This window comes from Chaetodon auriga, chromosome 20 (genome assembly GCF_051107435.1).
Source record: "Chaetodon auriga isolate fChaAug3 chromosome 20, fChaAug3.hap1, whole genome shotgun sequence".
Classification (NCBI taxonomy): Eukaryota; Metazoa; Chordata; class Actinopteri; order Chaetodontiformes; family Chaetodontidae; genus Chaetodon; species Chaetodon auriga.
In genome coordinates this window covers 21,054,133-21,072,509 of record NC_135093.1, presented here as the reverse complement: position 1 = coordinate 21,072,509, position 18,377 = coordinate 21,054,133, and the positions used below count along the sequence as shown (strand labels likewise).

At 38.9% G+C, this 18,377-nt stretch overlaps 1 protein-coding gene across 1 annotated transcript in view; it reads right to left on the bottom strand.

Annotated features, from left to right (window-relative positions):
- Positions 1-7,929: 7,929 nt before the first annotated feature.
- ryr2a (ryanodine receptor 2a (cardiac)) overlaps positions 7,930-18,377 on the bottom strand; it is a 182,937-nt gene continuing 172,489 nt past the window's right edge. Inside the window, exons 108-116 of the mRNA XM_076759342.1 lie at positions 18,147-18,280; positions 17,575-17,635; positions 17,129-17,275; positions 16,843-16,977; positions 14,003-14,159; positions 13,222-13,286; positions 12,863-12,963; positions 12,096-12,147; positions 7,930-11,436 (exon numbers count right to left, since the gene is read on the bottom strand). Coding sequence (XP_076615457.1) covers positions 11,341-11,436; positions 12,096-12,147; positions 12,863-12,963; positions 13,222-13,286; positions 14,003-14,159; positions 16,843-16,977; positions 17,129-17,275; positions 17,575-17,635; positions 18,147-18,280 — 948 coding nt within the window. The 3' untranslated portion in view covers positions 7,930-11,340. The remainder of the gene's footprint in view (positions 11,437-12,095; positions 12,148-12,862; positions 12,964-13,221; positions 13,287-14,002; positions 14,160-16,842; positions 16,978-17,128; positions 17,276-17,574; positions 17,636-18,146; positions 18,281-18,377) is intronic.

Below are 18,377 nucleotides of genomic sequence, written 5' to 3'. Positions count from 1 at the left end.
ATTTGTCGGACTAATGCGTTTGTATGCACTTTAGTTGTCCAGTTATAGAGGGATCAAGGCCATAATTTGTTTTGTTTTGTTTTTTTTTTTTCCAAGTGTCATGTAAATGTACTGATTGCTGTGCAATACTGCCCTATTGACTGCTGACTTTCTTAACCTAGACTGTTGTAGCCATTGGTTTGTTGAGTAGTCCTTAATTAATATACCTTAATTGTAATTTATCTCTACTGCAGCAAAATGTATTAAACGGGACAGAATGTCAGTCTTGTCAACTCTAATGTCCAGTCTGTTTACATTGTCATTAAAATTATAAAATGTTTAAAATTTCAACTGACTGCTTTACAGCAAATTGTCATCTTTAACATTGACTTCAACCATTCCCTCTCTGTCCTCCTTGTTCCCTTCATCTTTCCCAATGTCCAGAGTGTCTTCAGTAGTTGTACTGTCCTGGCTATGACTTGATGTGGCCTAATTGATCATCATTGTCAGTTGATATGTATATGGTGTTCAATTTTTGGTTGTGGGATATGGGATGGAAATGGTTAATATGTCAAACTCAACTAATTCAATTTGGGGAAAAAAAATGTTGAGCCAACAAAGTACTTATGTAGAATAGCTTAGTCTGATCCACAGTATTTTAATGACTAATGTCTTGTGGTTTGATTTGCATTGTGTTTGTTGGTCTTTTCTTGTCAACACAAGGACACTGACCCAGAAGAGGAACAGACAGAGGGCCTCATTGTGGGTATCCTCACTGTGTTGGACGATGATAACAGTGCAGCTTCTCAAAGTGTCACGAGTGTTGTTGAAGAGATTGTCCTTCCAGATCTCCCTGACCTGCCAACTGCTTTTGCTTACCTCATTGTACTGATATGCTTTAAACCTTAAGTACCCACAAGATCTCAGGTACACATCTGAAATTGTTCAGAAGGTTTTCATGGAACTTGGTACAGACCTCTCTGCAAGGGTCAGATCCCTCAAAAACAAATTCCTTCAGTGAATCAACAGGTCAACTGATAATATTGGATCTGGAATTGTTGACGTCTAAAAATTCCCCTCTGTCCAGCCAACACCATGTTAAATTACTACTTAAAACATTTGGTCACACTATATACTTTTTTCAGTCCTTAAGATAGGTCACATTGGCACACAAGAGTCAGTAATCCTGGCATTTGCATCAGCATTCAAAGAACATAACATTAAGTGGTATCAAAGATATAATCATATACAGTACTCCACTCATTTTCCCCCCTGGTTAGGCGGTGTTTGCATTTACATAACTTGTTGTTTGTCGTCTTACCTGAAGTCTTAGATTTGAATATTAGAATCTAAGATACTTTTTTTTGTTGTTGTTGTTTTGGTTATGGACAGAATTGCATATTGAACGTGACAAAAGTCTGTACTGAATGCCATCACAGCAAGACAAAGGCTGCAGCAGCCCAAGATGAAACATGCATCTTATGCTTAATGAAATTAAAATCAGTACCTTTTATCATTCCTGTCTAAAATGCCAACCAATGCATACCCCAAGTAAATTGAAAGCTGTTTTTGAACCATATAGACCACATGCATGCTTTTATCCCTAGCAGTCAGAATCACTGTAAGTGCTACCGGCATTAAGTAATAGAAGTCTGAACACATTGAAGAAGACGGTTTTTATTTCCACCTGATTTCTTCTTTTTTTTTTCTTTTTTTTTTTTTTTGGCAAAGAGGTGCCTGCAGATGGTTATATCTGGTGCTTATTTGCTGTAAAACACAATGGGACCACAGCATGAACCTTACTCTAGTCCAAGTTTACTATATTTATATTTTCCAGCTCTGTGTAATATCCCTATTTGCTCTAAATTTCTTGTTTCAGCTACAAAGCTACCCTCTGATACAGCATATCCTCCTTTTCAGAATTTCATTGGCTTGCATCGGTTGCAAATGGCTCAGTCTTCACACAAAAGAAGAAGGGCAGTCACTTGAATGCAGACACTTGTTGGCAATTGTCAGCTGTGGAAAGGACATGGAAAATTCTAGTTGGTCAAGTGAGGTGTCAATCGAAAGGTCAGAGAGCAGCAGCCATTTTGAAACAAACAATTTGACTCTATTCAAAACTGTCTACTATACTAGCAGTGTGCACTGATTTGGCCAAAATGTAGCATGTAGTATGTGTTATGCACACAAAAGCAAAATCTGCAGTACATCAAAAATTCCTATATATATCATATTGAGTCGGCAAAAATCTCCAGTCTGCAGTCTATTTTAGCTATTCTGTCCGATAATACAAAGTGGTCACAGCACTTTCATATCACCAGGGCATAGAATGGGGTGGGGAACCATTTTCCTGTCAATTTTTATCACATCTATCAAGGACCATACTAAATCACTGAACACATAAATCCCTCTAACCTCTAATGTGATGGCTGGAACTGTATCTGATGTCACACGATGATGCTACTCACAGCTGGCTTTCCAGGTCTGGGTCAGTCAGTCTTGAGCAGAACCAAGTCTTTACAAGAGTCACTTTTGACAGAAACTGCTCACAACATTAGGTGGTCCCAAACAGACATGCAAACTTCAGTGTTTGTCTCTTCAGGATGGGAAAATCCTCAGGATATACAGTACATACAGTTTATGAAACTCAAGCAGATGGAGGTTATGGTAACTAGCTTTGAGCTTCTTGTTGCTTTGAGCTCAGTAAATATATTCAGTTCCTTTTGTTTACTTTCATGTCGTGAAACCTCTCACCAAAGGTCTGGAGGAGTTTTCACACTCACCAGCCATTCACATAATAACAGACTTTTGTTCTTGCAGAGTAGCAAACTGCATAGTCTTACCTCTTTCCAGTTGCACTTTGCTCAAATGATTTCACATTTGAAAGCAGAGAGCTGACAAGCTGGCTGCAACTTGAGGTTCGGCTCTGTGAGGTTCTTGGTGTGTGCCATGTTCACCATGAAGGCCAAATCACACAGACACTTTCTGTCAGTGAGCTTCCATGATAGGTTTGTCTTCATCTCCATTAATTCTTCAAGACAAACTGATACAATTTTACTCTGTCTGGTGCTACCAGCTCCACAGCATTAACAAGACACTCTTTCACAAATTTTCTTTCTGAATGAGGTTTACAGCTTTTTAGCTTTTATCTCACTCACCGCAAAACTTGCCTGCATAACACTGTCTCTGTCAGAATTTGGTGTTGTGAAAGCTGTTTGTGGGGCACCCAGACTCAGACAAACAGCCTTAACTTTATCTGTGCACATTTGTCCTTGCAGCTCATCCAGTTTAGCATGTTTTTAGCTGCAATAACTAGTTAGATTTTTCATCAATGCCTGCATGTCCCCACAAACTACCTGCTCTTCTTGGTTATTTTGATGCATGCCATCCATATGATGCAACCCATACATGCATGCTGCATTCAGGGACCAACTGGAAGGACATTTTAATCTACAATTTATGTTATTTTCTTTTATTTTTATGTTATTGCCTCGCAGGCTGGATCAGATGGTCTCATGGCATGCATATGGCCCTGAGGCTGGACGTTCCACACCCCAAGTTTAACAGTGCACATTTTGTCCAGCAGCACATTTGAAGTGTTGCACAGTGTGGTTTTTTCACACTAAAGCTGACATATATTGTGTCAAAAAGTTGTTTCAAAAATGAAAAAGAGGTAGAGAGAAGTTCAACCTTTCCGCACAGCTGACCAATTGCTGCTTGAAGTGGGTGACAGTGTTAGACTGCCAGTTTACAGCCACCATAAAAAAAGGCTCTCGATCTGACCCCAGTCCTGTCCTCAATTCGCTCCAAAGCAAGAAAGCTGGTGGGATATTTCCAAAGCAGCACAACTGCAAAAGTCAGTTCACTGATGTTCTTTTCACATCTATTAATGTATTATCTGTTCCGCATGTCACAATAACATGACTTACTTTTTTGTCTTTAGTAGAAACTTGCACTTGTTAGGAGCAGATGGGGAGACCCAAACTAAAACTGTTTCAGGATGTAGAACCCAGTTGGAACAGCACATTTCACATGCTCCAGCTACTGATGGAGCTCAGGGAGCCTGTGGGGGCAGCTTTGGCAAGTTTACAAAACGACATCCCTGGGCTAACATCTGATGAATATAATAATGCTACTGTGTGTCTGTCCATTCTCCAAAGTGATACTATTATTAAAAATATTAGAGCAGATGCTCCAGGAGGAGGCAAAACATGCAACAATCCCACTGGCAAGGGAACCGGAAAAGCGCCTCATCAGGCTCCTAAGGGAAAAGCTCCCAAACCTGTCAAGTATGAGCATCATGTCACTGGCCACCTTGCTGGATCCTCGCTTCAAACCAATTGGTTTCTTTAGCCCAACAAAGGCCAATGATGCTGTCAAATGCCTACCACCTGAATGTACCATCGTTTTAAGGTCCCAGTCATCTCCAGCTGCAGCTTCAGTATCAACATCATCACAGGATGCTGTAATGGAAAGACCTGGTAATTATTTTTGTTTTGGTTTAAGGTCAATCTGGATTAATGATTCTCACTTACACAATCTGTTTGTGCTTCTCAAGAAACAAACTTTGTTATTTAGATGCCACAGTGAAGGAGACCAGAGAAACCACAACGTGATTGCTGATACCACCGTCAAAGTCCAGGGATATTTGGCAGAAGCAAACATTCTCAGAATGGAGGACCCCCTTCAGCACTGGGAGGGGAAACAGAGCATTTATCCCAACTTGTACAAACTTGCTGTGGAGTTCTTGTGCACCCCTGCCTCATCTGTACCCTGCAAAAGACTTTTCTCCAAAGCAGGAGAAGTTTTTTTATAAAAGTAGGCACCCTGGCACAGTGGAACATATTTGTTTCTGAATAAAATTGAATGAAGTCCTCAAGTTGCACAAGCACATCCACTGCCCCTTACCTTGCTAAAACAATGCAAAGTTTGAAGTTTGCTTTGTGTGCACACTGATGACTGAAAGAGTCTCAAAGGCATATGAACATATCTGTCAACTCATCTCCTCTCCTCTCAGGACTATGGTGGCAAGACAGTAAGAGGACAATGTTCTGAAAGACTTGGGTGACAAATCATCTGAACTTGAAAACTTGGCAGGACTTGACAGCAGATCCAGAAAGTCAGAAATTATCTTAAAATTACATGCAAAATGGCCAAGAATCTTTTCAGATGCTTGTCAATAGTTTCCTCATTTTATAATGTACACTTTAGATTAACTTAAGTGTCATCTGAGCCTCCAAAATGCTGAGAAATTAATAATTAAATTTAGAAAGTGACCCTCCTGTTAATGTTTTGAAAAATTATGTTATTGTACGGTCTTATGACTACTAATGTTTAATTAATGATGTTATAATCTACATAGATTTATGTTATCTCTCAGTATACAAGCTTCAGTTTATGAAGGAAAAACGACAGCCTGCTGAGCTGTTGGACCTATTCTCAATGTTATTTTATTACCATTACCAATTACTGTTCTATTACCATTATTCACTTCCTTTATTACACCACACATCCTTTATTTGGACTCTTTGGTTTAGATTCTTTGTTCATTCTTTGCTACAACCCCACTTCCTAAAAAGTTGTCAGTGCCAAGTAGATTGTAAATGAAAACAGAATAGTTTGCATACAGTTTTTTTTACAGACAGCATTTTACGAAGTGTTGCAGAGCCCATGCTGTAATATCCTTTACACAATCATGTGTTTCACAAAGTGGTGAACTTCGCTCCATCTTTGCTTGTGAATGACTGTTACACAGGCAAGGAGGGAGCTTGATACTACCAATGGACCTGTTTACCTGTGGAATGTTCAAAACAGTGTTTTTGGAGCATTCAACAAATTTCCCAGTCTTTAGTTGCTCCTGTCCCAACTGGTTGCTGGCGTCAAATTCAGAATAAACATATATTTCATGTTTCAAGTTCATGAGGTAAAACTTTTACTGATTTTCACTGAATATACACTTGTTTTTATACTTTATTTTCTGAATATTGCTTGATTTTGCACCTTAGTTGATCAAATCAAGTAAAAGGAAAATGGAAAATAGCTAAACTGCAGTGCTTATGCTGCAAATATTTTAAAATCCAAATGTTAAATTAATGAGCCCTATGCACAGTGCCATTCAAAACAACAGCCCTGCAATAAATCCTAGCTTTTTAAAGCTTTTAGTTGTTGAGACATTGTCAGAGATGAATTGATTCAATTTGTATGTTTATGTCGAGCCTGCATGTTCGATGTGAAAATTAACCACAAAACAGGAAGGAATTAAGAATGTTCTCCTCTTCACAAGTTAATAAATAAAAAGTTTTATTTTCAAAATCATGCAAATCCATTCATGACTTATAGACTCACAGTCCCTCTTTACACATTTATCTCTCAGAAGTAGCAATAGCCGACTCAAAAGTCTACATGATGGTCTACTGTGTGACAAACTAAACATGCCCCTCTGTGGTAAATATGGAAAATATTTATTTATTTTTGCATGAGCAAAATACCACTTGGTGATGGTATTTTTCAGTCTGATGTGGTATTCAAAAAAAAAACAAAAAAAACAAAAAAGAAAAAACATAAAAATAGGCATGACATCAGTATGGTATAATGAACGCACTGCAATATACACAACACCCACACTGGTTTCTTGCAACTGTAACATCCATTGTGTTATCATACTTGTACATCAGTGCTAAATGTAAACTGCTCATGCATCCTCACTCAACATTAAAGGTGCAATCGGTAAAGATGGCTCTTTAGCAGCAGAAATCATGTCACATGCACACTGACGCAGCTGAAAACTAACAGAAACTTTCAATGCCTTGCCATCAAATTTCACCCATGTTTCTCACAGTGGGAGTATTGCTCTCATTAGCAAATGTGTGTTATTGGCTATGTGAGCTGACATTTGTCACAGAGCAAATCAAACTAGGTAGCTAGCTTATATGGCTAACTGCATCATACTGTAGTTTGCTTATTACTCAAAATGTTTCATTTAATGAATAAGGCATTATGATAGAAATAATATAAGTAGACAAAATATATAACCTTGAAATGGTGAAATAAGCTGAAACATTGTTAAAACTTTTTTTAACATGAAGATTATATTATTTATAGTATACCAATAATTCAGGCATAATTCCAGTTTTCATCATCAAGACATGGTCAGTCAAAACAAATGAGACAGAGCCAGTTATGGCTGCCTCTACCCCTGGATTAAATAAATAAAACTTCATAATAATGAGCTGACTTTTGAAAATATATTGGATTATTTCACAATTTCATGGTTATACTATACTTTTTATCTGTAGTTATTCAAATAAGTACTGTATAATGTCTTGTTTAATATTATAAAATTAATATGTAACACTTGGGGTGTGTGTGTGTGTGTGTGTGTGTATATAGCCTCCTGATCTAAGAAACACCGTCCTAATTCATCACTACTTAAGTCTGAAGAATCTGAAGCTCTGTTTACCTCTAACATGCTTCACTAATAGTCACTTGTGTTTTAGAGAAACCAAACCAAGTGCAGAGTGTTTGCCTGTTTAGAAAGCTGATAGAGTGACTGGCAATGTTCAGCCAAACCTGCATGGATGGGTGTAATGTTGGTTTTGTGCAGAGAGCCAATAATATCTATATATTGCACCTTTAAGATTAAGTGGTAAACTAATTTAACATAACAACCTCAATTTTATTTCCTTAGCATTATTAAGGTAAATCAATTAAATAAATAGATAAATGAATAAATAATTGTATTTTAATCTAGACAAAGTTGAGCAAGCTTTTATTTGTTTTGCCTTTGTTTGCAATTTACAATGGTCAGTCACTTCCCATACACTCCCTGAAGGGCTATTGCTTGAGCTTAAAACCAATTGATACTTAAACAAACCTTTGACTCATATTATATTAAAACAGAGATGGTTAATGAGGGAAAAGCAGGAGCCACTTTCTTTTTTTTTTTTTTTTCCAAAGGGATGCAGTTGTGGCAAATGACTTGATGAGTTACAATGAAGCCCACAACACTTAAATACAATATTACAGAAATCTTAATTCATCTTAAATAATCCTATTAAACAATTTATGGGTGACATAGATTCTGTGGTTTTTGTTATACTTGTTCATTAAACCCGCATAATAAACATGCAATTGCATTTTTTTTTTCTGAGTAGAATTTTTTGGAGAATGTCTATACAAAAAGATTAACTTTGCTGTACTGCATAAGATCATCACAGGAAAAAATAAAAAAATGAAAAGGCCTCGGTTAAACAATCCTTATTTGAAAATGTTTCCAGGACATTTGTTGAACATTTGCCAGCTCTGAGCATTCATTCAATCAACACACACTTCCTATCACAAAGGAATGAGTCAGTGAAAAAAAGAAAATAAACAATACTGCAATAATAATTCTGTTTTAAATAGATTATTTTGTTTCTGATACTATCATTCATTCGTCCTTGTCTGCTCTTTCTGACCCAAATCCTACAAGGTCCAAACTTTGCAACTCATGAAATGTGTTCTATGGAAGATCTGCACTTCACTTTGCCATCACTTTTTCTGCTTTGAAGTGAGGGGAGTAACAATTAAAATAAAAAGTAGAAAAAATGAGCTTACAATCCAACATGACATAGATGGTGGATTTCTGTCTCTTGATGCTGACTCAGATATCATACAAAACAGAATGTATACAGTATGTGTGTCTGCAGCAGAGTGTACTAAAACAAAGCTAAGCTAACAAGTTGAATCTTTAAAGTTGGTGGTATGGCATCATCACAAATGATGAACTACTGCATCATGGTAACAGTTTACACTGTTGGAACAGCTATCACACACACATAGCTTGTTCTGCAGTAGACTAAACAAGTATTGCAGCATACACTCAGTTGCCAGTTTATAGGCCCAGCTTGCTAAAACTAAGGCAGACTATCAAACAACTGCAATGAATCCTACTATGGGATATTGTTGGTTTGTACTGAGAGGTGCTTCTAATATTTTCTCTACCTACCTAGAATGGAATGCTTTTCTAACCAGAAGCCATCTGCACTTGACGAGTGGCATAGTACTATACTCAGTGTGACGAGAGTGGAGGTTCCTCTTATTACACCACCACGAGTGACACACTCCACTCATATGTACTGTTGAACATCCCCACTCAATTTTGTCAAGCTGAAATGTGGTCTCATCTGCTGCTGTCGTTTCAAACTGAAATCTGACTGTCTGGACCTCTAGCACTGTATAATCAAACAGAATTGATGAAAGCACATTGAACCGTACATTTATTTTAAATTGTAACACCCCCATTTGCACTTCATGACACTATAAAGCAAGCTCCTTCCTTCTTCCATCTCTTTCTATTTTCCTGTGGTTCTCACACCTGGCATGCTTGTCTTTCATAAACAGCGTCAACCAGCTCTAGGTGTTACCTTCAGTCTTTACACAGTATCTGTAAGGAGCTTTCTGACATTCCTCTCCTCCTCCAGCTTGCATAGCTCACCACTGGCTTAGTAAGGCACTGTATCCTCCTGTCTACTCTCCGTCTACCTTCGCTCATACATCGACCATCTGTCTTCAGCCTGCCCTTGCTGTGCATGCCCACTGAGGGAAACAGGATGCAGGATGGGCTGCTCCAGTCTGGCTGATTATTTATCTTAGCTAACAAGCATGCACTAACTTTGTCTGCAGCTATAAAGTTTTAAAGAGATAAATCACTTTTTTGCTGCTTTGGTATTGCTTTTCATAAAACTACATAATTTAATTAAATGTGTACCAAGCAAGCCGTAATTCAGTAGCATTAATCAAAAAAAGAAAGTCTAAAGCCCCACTACCGACACCTAGAGACTGTGATGCTTCTCATACACCACAATACTGTTGGACAGAACAAACATGCTGTTTACCTATTCTTAGAGCCTTGACAAATAGTGGGGTTAAAACTGAAATGTTTGTCTGGACAGTCACTTTAGGTCACATGGTTAGTAAAGTTAACAGGAAGTGTGAATGTGCTCAACTTCATGGCAATCTAATCAGTATTTGTCCACATACACTGATCTGGACCAGTGTTGGACAGACAGACAGACATCTCTATCATAAGGCCATGCTGCTACTGGGGAAAAAGATCAAATAAAAAAGAGACAAAAAATCAGTTACCAAAGATGCTAATGATGGATTCAACCATTTTGCAAGCATAGTTTTGGGGACATTTATTTATATCTGTTGTCTTCAGAAAAAAAAAAAAAAAAAGATTTAGATAACTTGCAAGCTGATGGAGGATTATGACTTGTTGATGTCCATACTCAGCTCCACTGGAACAAAATGGACGGTTGATCATGTTGCTAGCAATGTGAACACTTAGTTAAGGAGCCCTTCACACACAGTGTTGGCATGTATGGGGTGTGGACACAATTTTAACATCTGTAAACTATACTTTAATTCAGTCCAGTACAACTGCCCCCTTTGTGAAAATCAGGATGTTCAGTTTTCATTAATGGAGATACTGAGGTGTTGATTCAACTCTGTGGTAACTGTGCAGACTGTAGTTTGGTGTTCGATTTTATTATTATGTTGACGCACCTTATATCTTCCCACTTGACATGAAGGCTACCACTAACTAAAAAGTCTCAAAGTTACCTTAGAGTTTAATCAAATTGTCACCTCTTTGACAGTCTTAACAAAAGCTGACCATGTAAGCTTCTCAAAGGTCAGATTTATTGCAGAGCTGTTGTAGTGGATTACAGCAGGGTTGCAGAGGTGTTTCTTTTGTGTGTCCACCCCCTATACCTACATGCAACGTGCATTGTACACATGAAAAGTCGTAAACATCATCATACTAATGTCTGCTCTTTGTGTATCGATCATTGTCCTGAAAGTCTTTCAGGAAGAATTCTCTATTTATATTCCTTCTTCTCTCTTCTTTGGGTCCTTTCCTTTTCCCTTGCTCCATTATTCCTTTGTATTTTTTGCTTGTTACTGTGAATGTAGAATAAGATGAAGCAAAGAAGTCATCATCTGAGCCAAAAACCTTGAGGTGCCACCAGTCACATATTTTACAGCATATAATCTGATATTTTTTATGTACAAAGTCTTAGAAGCATTCCAAACAAAGTGTGCTGGAAGTTGGGGCAGAGCTGGCACGTTAACGGTCTGGATGAGGAAGAGCTGGGAGGAGGGCTTAGGGTTGGGCTTAGGGCTTATAGAGCAGGATGGACACGTAGTTCCTCCTGGACTAGGAAGCGGAGCTGAGTGTAGAACCCGTCCTTTGGTAGAACAGGCACTCCTTATAGAGCAGTAAGAAAGGTTACAGGAATAAGCAGAGGGAAGATGGCTGTAGAGGGCCTTGAACAGGTTACGGTATGAAAGGGAAGAGTCTGTTGCTCCAAGAGGAGATCAGTTGAGCTGATCCTCGTATTGTTTCCGGAAACAGTCACCAGCAGGGAAGAACTCCCAGCAGCGCTCCTGGTACATCTTCCATACATAAGACTCCTTTAAGACAAACAGAAGGGAGGAGGTAGGTAGAGCATATATTCCATATGACTTATTGAGAGTCTATTTGACTCATCTACTTTGTGCACTACCTCGGTTAGCAACAGCAGTGTAAAGCTTCAAACACTGAGCCACTAAAGGCATCAGTATGCTTCAAACAAACTTGGTCATACAACCACGTCTGAGAGCAAAAGTGTTTCTAGTTGTTCTCAATGGCAGGTTGAAAGCCTGCCATCACATCGAGGGGTGAGGTGTGAGGAATCATACAAGTAGGGATAATGGTGCAAACTCCTGCGGCAGTTTCTCCTCAAAGACACCCACTTGAACACTGAACATTCATTGAACATGAAAGGTGATGAAGTAGCTGTGAGAAGAATGAAAAAGATACGTCGAGAGAGAAACTCAAACCCTGCCCACCTTCACATATCCACACACCATGTGCCAATCGCTGCACAAAGTGGGTGCTGACTGTCAGTGTGTCAGTTTGTCTGGGGTTTCAGGTACTGTTAGAAGACCCAAGCACTTTGTTTGAAGCATACTGAGGCTTTAACAATGCATGTTGAAAATGAAAGTTTGAAGCAGAGCTGTACTAACCACATCGTAATATCAAAGTAATGTATTTACATATATTTACTGAAAAGAGAAATGAGCTGGTTTACCTGGCCTGTGTGCTCTGTTTCATCTTTGTTGATGAGATACATCACAAAGAATCTGAAACACACATACATACACATATTTGAAAAATATGCATCCACTGGCAATATTATCACACATACAACCACATGCAAAAACACATACAGGTAGTGTCAAACGTTAAATAAGATTTTAATATTTACAACTTCTGAGCTACTATCAACACAGAGCTCAAAGGTCTAAAGCTGGTGGTGTCCTAGGCTTTTCCCATGATTTGGGCAAAACAAGAATTACACAAAATATAGATTTGTGGTATATTATCACCATGAAACTCATCTGAATAATAAATCTGGTACAAACACTAACAGCAATCCTGAACTAAAGGAAAACTAGACCTGAAAGAATCACTTTTTTTTTTTTTTACCTTGAATCCCATTTCTTAAATGTGGAGGATAGGGGAATATTTGACAAAATTCCCATTGATTTCTGTGTTTTTACAATTCTGCATTCACTGAGTACAAGGAACTTCGAACAGCCACTAGTGTTTGTGTGTCACTCAAAAATCTCCCAGTTGTTATAAATCTGAAGCAAGGAACAATGAGAGCCCAGCACTTGCTGAGTTTTCCATTCAGAGGTACTGTATAACACTGATAATAACATCTCTATGATCCCCTGTCCCCTGTACCTGCTCATGATTGCGAAGAATCCTTATACGTTATAAAACACTGGTTGGCACCATGCTAGATGTACAAGTACATACATACAAAAACACAGAAACTCTCGATGCACTCACAGGTAGTTGGCTAGGTTGTGCTCCTGTAGCGTGTGCGTTTCAAAGCCATGTGGAACTGTGTCAAAGTAGTCGTTGCCTATTCCACAGATAAAACATTTGGTCTGGAAGAGAAACATGTAAGTGTTAAGTGTCATCAAAGTTAAATTGCAACCTGCATCTGGATGTCATGCAAATGTATGAACATGTAAATATCCTCAAGTGGTGTGACAGGTAATTTGAAGGTTAGAGGTGTGCTATTGGGTGCTGTAACAAAAGTAGTTCCATACATTTTGATATTATACCTGTCACTCATGTGCTGTTCAATACTGCATTGTTTCAAGTAGCAAAGAGTGTGTGTGCGTGTGCGTCTGTCTTTTCACCTCCATGTCTTCTTTCACTTGTTCCTGCTGATCCCTCAACTCTCCAAAAGCATCAATGATCAAGCCTAGAATGTTCAGACCAGAGACAGTGTAGAGATTAAAGCCCTGGCCCACAATCTTTAACTATTCAAGTCAACATGGTTTGAGGTAGAAAAAAACTGGACTACAACCACCTGAAAACAGCAAGTCATTTGTTTTATCCAATTTACCTTTAATATAGGGTACCTCTGTATCTCTGTATGCAGATGACCTGCTACTTTATGTTACAAACCCAGCAGTTATTACGGTAGTTTACATTTGAGATGATTTTTTCTGGTTATAAGCTGAATTTTCAGAAAGTGGAATGTTTTACCATTAATATAATTGCTTCACAGCTCCAGCAGTCAAACTTGACTTTCCATATAAGCCAATCTGTGTTGTTGTTCATATTGTGTACGTATCACTTGTTTGTTGTCACAAGAATGGCTTATTGCACATCTATTAAGTCATATAAAGATCCATAGCATATGTATGTGTGCTTAATGTTGATGTGTCCTACATGTATGCAATTTAACAAGTAGCCTGTGTACATGCTTTGATTTGGTCTTTAGTTTTCACATCTCTAATTTATCATTTAATTTTTGTTATATTAACAAAATATTACATTTTTTTTATACATTTTTTAAAATCTCCTTTAAAGTCTCCTAGAAATGAATGTCTATGTAATGTCCCCATAAGTTATGTATACATGGCTGTGTGTGTGTGTGTGTGCATGTATGTGTGTGTGTTTTGGATTTCTCACCCTGGATGATGGCCAGGAGGATTACAATGACAAAGAAGAAGAAGGTGATGTCAAAGATGATGCGATAGATCTCATACTCATCACCCGCTGGGTCCTCAATCTGGTCACCAATCCCTCCACCTGCTCTCACACCGACATACATGTGGAACATGTAGCACTGGGAGACAGGATGAGACACAGAAGGGGAGGGGGAGAGAGAGAGAGAAAGACAGGCAAAATTTAACCGGCTGAATTTGAAATTGGACCAGTTGGGATTATTGCAACTCACTGCGACTGAATTTGCAGCAGCTTCACTCAAATATTACAAAAAAATGTGTCAACGTTTTTTTGTTATTTTGCACCGAATTACAGTAACAGTTAAATATGAAGGTCAGGGGGACAAACCTGCTAAAAATTTTTAATAGCTCTTTGTCTGTGCAGCCTTTTAAAAGCACTAATAAAAGGTCAAAAATAAATCACACCCTAATTCCAAAGTAGTTGGGACACATAAATAAAACAGAATGTGATCATTTGCTAATCCTTTTTGACTTACACTCAATTGAAAACAGTACAAAGACAATATATTTAATGTTTTACCTCATCAACTTCATAAATTTTTGTAAATTAATGCTGATTCTGAATTTTTATGCAGCAGGACGTTTCAAACAAGTTGGGACAGGAGCAACAAAAGACTAAGAAAGTTGTGGAATGCTCCAAAAACACCTGTTTGGAAGATTCCACAGGTAACAGGTTCATTGGTTTCATAAGCAAGGATGGAGCAAGCTTCACACTTTTTGAACACTTCATAAAAACAGTGTCACCTAAGACAGTTTGTTTGCAATTGACTGCATTCTGTGTTTATGTAAGTTTTACACACCGTCCCAACTTTTTGGAAACTGGGGTTATACCTGAACTATCTGCTATGAATGGACTTAAATGTTTAATGTGCCAGGTTTCAGTCATATAATTTATGTCCCAGTCCAATCAACATTAAAACTGAAAATGCTTCTGTGAGTGTTTCATTTGTAGTATGACCATCACAAATCGAGCAGCAAAGCACAAAACAGATAACCATCAAAATTAAGTTCAAAGAGAGAAAATGAGGCAGTGTGCTAGTGAGCGTAGTGTAGTGTTTGTTTCTAAGTGACAAAATAGATATGTCTTGTATAAAGAAGGAACAACATGCAGCGTACTGAGCAAAAGGAGGGAAAGGGAAGAAAACGGGGCTAAGTGAGGAACAAGTGAACTGAAAAGGAGAGATCTGTTCAGATCCTCTCCTCCTTCTGTCAGTGTTATTGTAAGGGATTTATTCACATTAAGGGAGGAGCGGAAAGAGCAAAAACCCCCCTGGGGCAGTGGCCCTTCATCAGTCTATCCCTCCATCCCACTAAGCCCCTGTCACCTTTCTGTATACCAGGCAGAGCTGCCACCCAGCCCCTTAATAGGAAACAGAAGAGCTCTATGGAATGCTATGGGTGGTTGACTATAGGGGATTAAAGTGTGTGTGTGTGTCCTGAAATTTCCGGGTGACAGAAGGCCCTCTCCCACCCCCAGAAAACACACACCATAGAGCCCTTATATAGTATTTCTTTCAGATGGCTTGACAGCAGGGAACAGCCTCATCACAGCTGTAATTCATTCTGTCTTTACCTGTTTCCCTCTTCCATCACTGAAAAGATATTCATATATATTTGAGTTACATGACACATGGTTACACTTCCTACATTATTATAGCTGTTAGGCTAAACTGCATTGCAACCTTGTGTGAATGTAAAGGATCGCACCAAAATGTTTAAAAAGCATAATAAATTTCTATCACTGTATCATGAAGTGAGATTAGTGGGTTAGCAGCTATCTTTGGCTAAGATCCAGTATCACATTCCTGTTTCACAGAGCAGGTTCACCTTTAATCAGGATAAACCACAAGGGTAGCTTGTGCTGTGCACTTATGCTCTATAACCCGCTTTGGCATAATGAAACTGGTTTCCAGATCCCATTACCCCAGATCATCATTGTTAGGCTTCATGAAGTCAGATACTGTTCCCAAAAAGAGCCTTAAGTTGAACTTGAACCATGATAAACACCCCAGGTTGGTAGATAAAATTAATCTTCCTTAATGTCACGTGAACTATTGCTATTCCTAAAAAGCTAACAGATGCCTTGAAGAGAAACTAACAAGAAAAGTCTGTGTAATCTTTCAGAAGCTCAGCTGAACCTCATAAAAAGCCTGAGGGTGAACACTTTCAGACTAAAAGCTCTGACCCATGACTCTCTGTCCATACATGGTGCTGTTTCCTCTTTACTGACAGTCTCCACAGGGTACTTCCTACTTTAAATGAGACAGGCTTTACAGACATTATCAGCCTGAACAGCAATGAGCCACTGCCCAAAAACTCAACAGCAGCTAAGAGGTAGCAACTTGAACCATGGTCTTAATATTTAACAACACTCAACCATGCAGATGATTCAGTTTAGCTTCAGATTATTTCCTTGAAAAGTCACCAGACACTATCAGTCTCAGTGCCCAGTCTGGCTTTTGGTCCACATCACAGTGCTTTACCTCCAACACTCCTGGCTGTCACTAGGGCTGCCTACACATCCATTCATATAACAGAACTATCTAACCGCTAATAGCTATTTGAAACACAGCATCAAGCAACCCACTAGTCATCCATATGTTACTCATTTGAAGCTCATTCATTAAATGTTAGCTGACCTCATCCTCTCTGTCTCTTACATGTTTTATCAGGTATTTGTGCCTGTCCACATGAACCCAAGTCCACTTTATTTGCCATTATAATAAAGCACAATATGGCCAGCTGCACTATATCACCTCAAAGCAATACACTTCTAATACTCACCGTCAACATGTCGTCACACTTCATGTCTGGCAGTTCTCCATCTTCACCCTTGTTGTAGAACTTTCTGAAGAAGTTGAAGGCCACTACTGTGTAGAGGTACACCACCACTGCCAACAGGCCAACGGTTAACACCAGCTGGAAGGAAGGAGAAAAGAAAAGGCTGTACAAGAGAGTCTGGGTACAGAGAAAACATCAGCTGGAGGGTAAGTGTTTGAGGTCAGGTGCTGAAATATGTATGCAGTTGTTTTATGTTGGCTATACTGTCGCTGAGTATGGAGCTGTTTACCTGTTTGCCATTGTGTGTGACTGAGGACAAAATGGTACGCAGTGTCTTGAAGCCCATGGCGATGTCGAGCAGATGTGCAGCAAAGAAGAAGTTGTTATAGTGACCCAGGATGGACATGGTCATATACCAGGCCAGATACAGGAACGACTGCAGGGAGGGAGCGAGAGAATAAGAGGTTAGTCATGATAGTCACTATTACATAGTATATGATAATAATGTTCAGCTTGTGGCTACATTTACATGGGTTTTCCACTTTGGTGCAGGTTAGTCTATTAGCTCATTTAAAACTGGAAATGAACCCAGAATTACACATCAACTGGACCAAAATGTCTCATAAATCACAAACAATGAGACCACAGTTATTTGTGAACTGGAAATTCTGTAGTGAATCCACATGATGGAGCCAGACATGACTAGTGAAGGATTTTGTGCTTGTGCTTACTTACATTGTCTGTGAATACAACCCCTAGCTTCCAGATCTGGTACTTGACATCAATGGAGTTCAGCCTGGTGACAGAGGGAGAGGAGGGTCACAGAGTATGATCATGTGTGATGCCATGTGACTTGAGGACTTTTTGCCCAGAGGTGACCCTCTGACGCTGACCTTGTTTTCAAGGTGAATGGCTTTTCATGCTATTAGAATCTGATACCTGCAGTGCCCATTCTTATTGCAAGTATGTACAGAACAGCCAGTAGGGAATTATTCATGAGTCAAAGAAAAAAAGGTTCTGTTCTCAGACTAGAACTGGTATTCTGCCTATTCATATTGTAACAGGGGGGGTACACTGATTTGGAAGAAGAAAACCAAAGTTGACCAGTGTGTGATCTGGAGAAACAAAAAATGAGTATCATTTTGTTTTTCCTGCCCTTTGGAAACTTTTGTTGAATGACATCAATGATTCAAGACGCTGGACACATTATTGCCACAACAATGCAAACAATACATCCAGCTTAATGTGTACAGAAAATGAAAATAACCAAACCACTGAGGGAAGAAAGAGAGGGAGAGAATACTCACACAGCAGCCAGTGAGCTGTCTCTCCTGGGCTTTCTCTTTTTGTGAGCATCGCTGAAGTCCAGAGCAGCCTTGTCCATTCCCAGCAACTCACTGATGCGGTCATGGCCGTAGAACTCTCCATATTTATCCATCACCTGAGGAAGAGCAGGACTTCATGAAACACACTTTCCAGTCAAACCCCATCTAAAACAGATTCTTAAAAAAATGCTTTTTTCAATCAGACACACACTT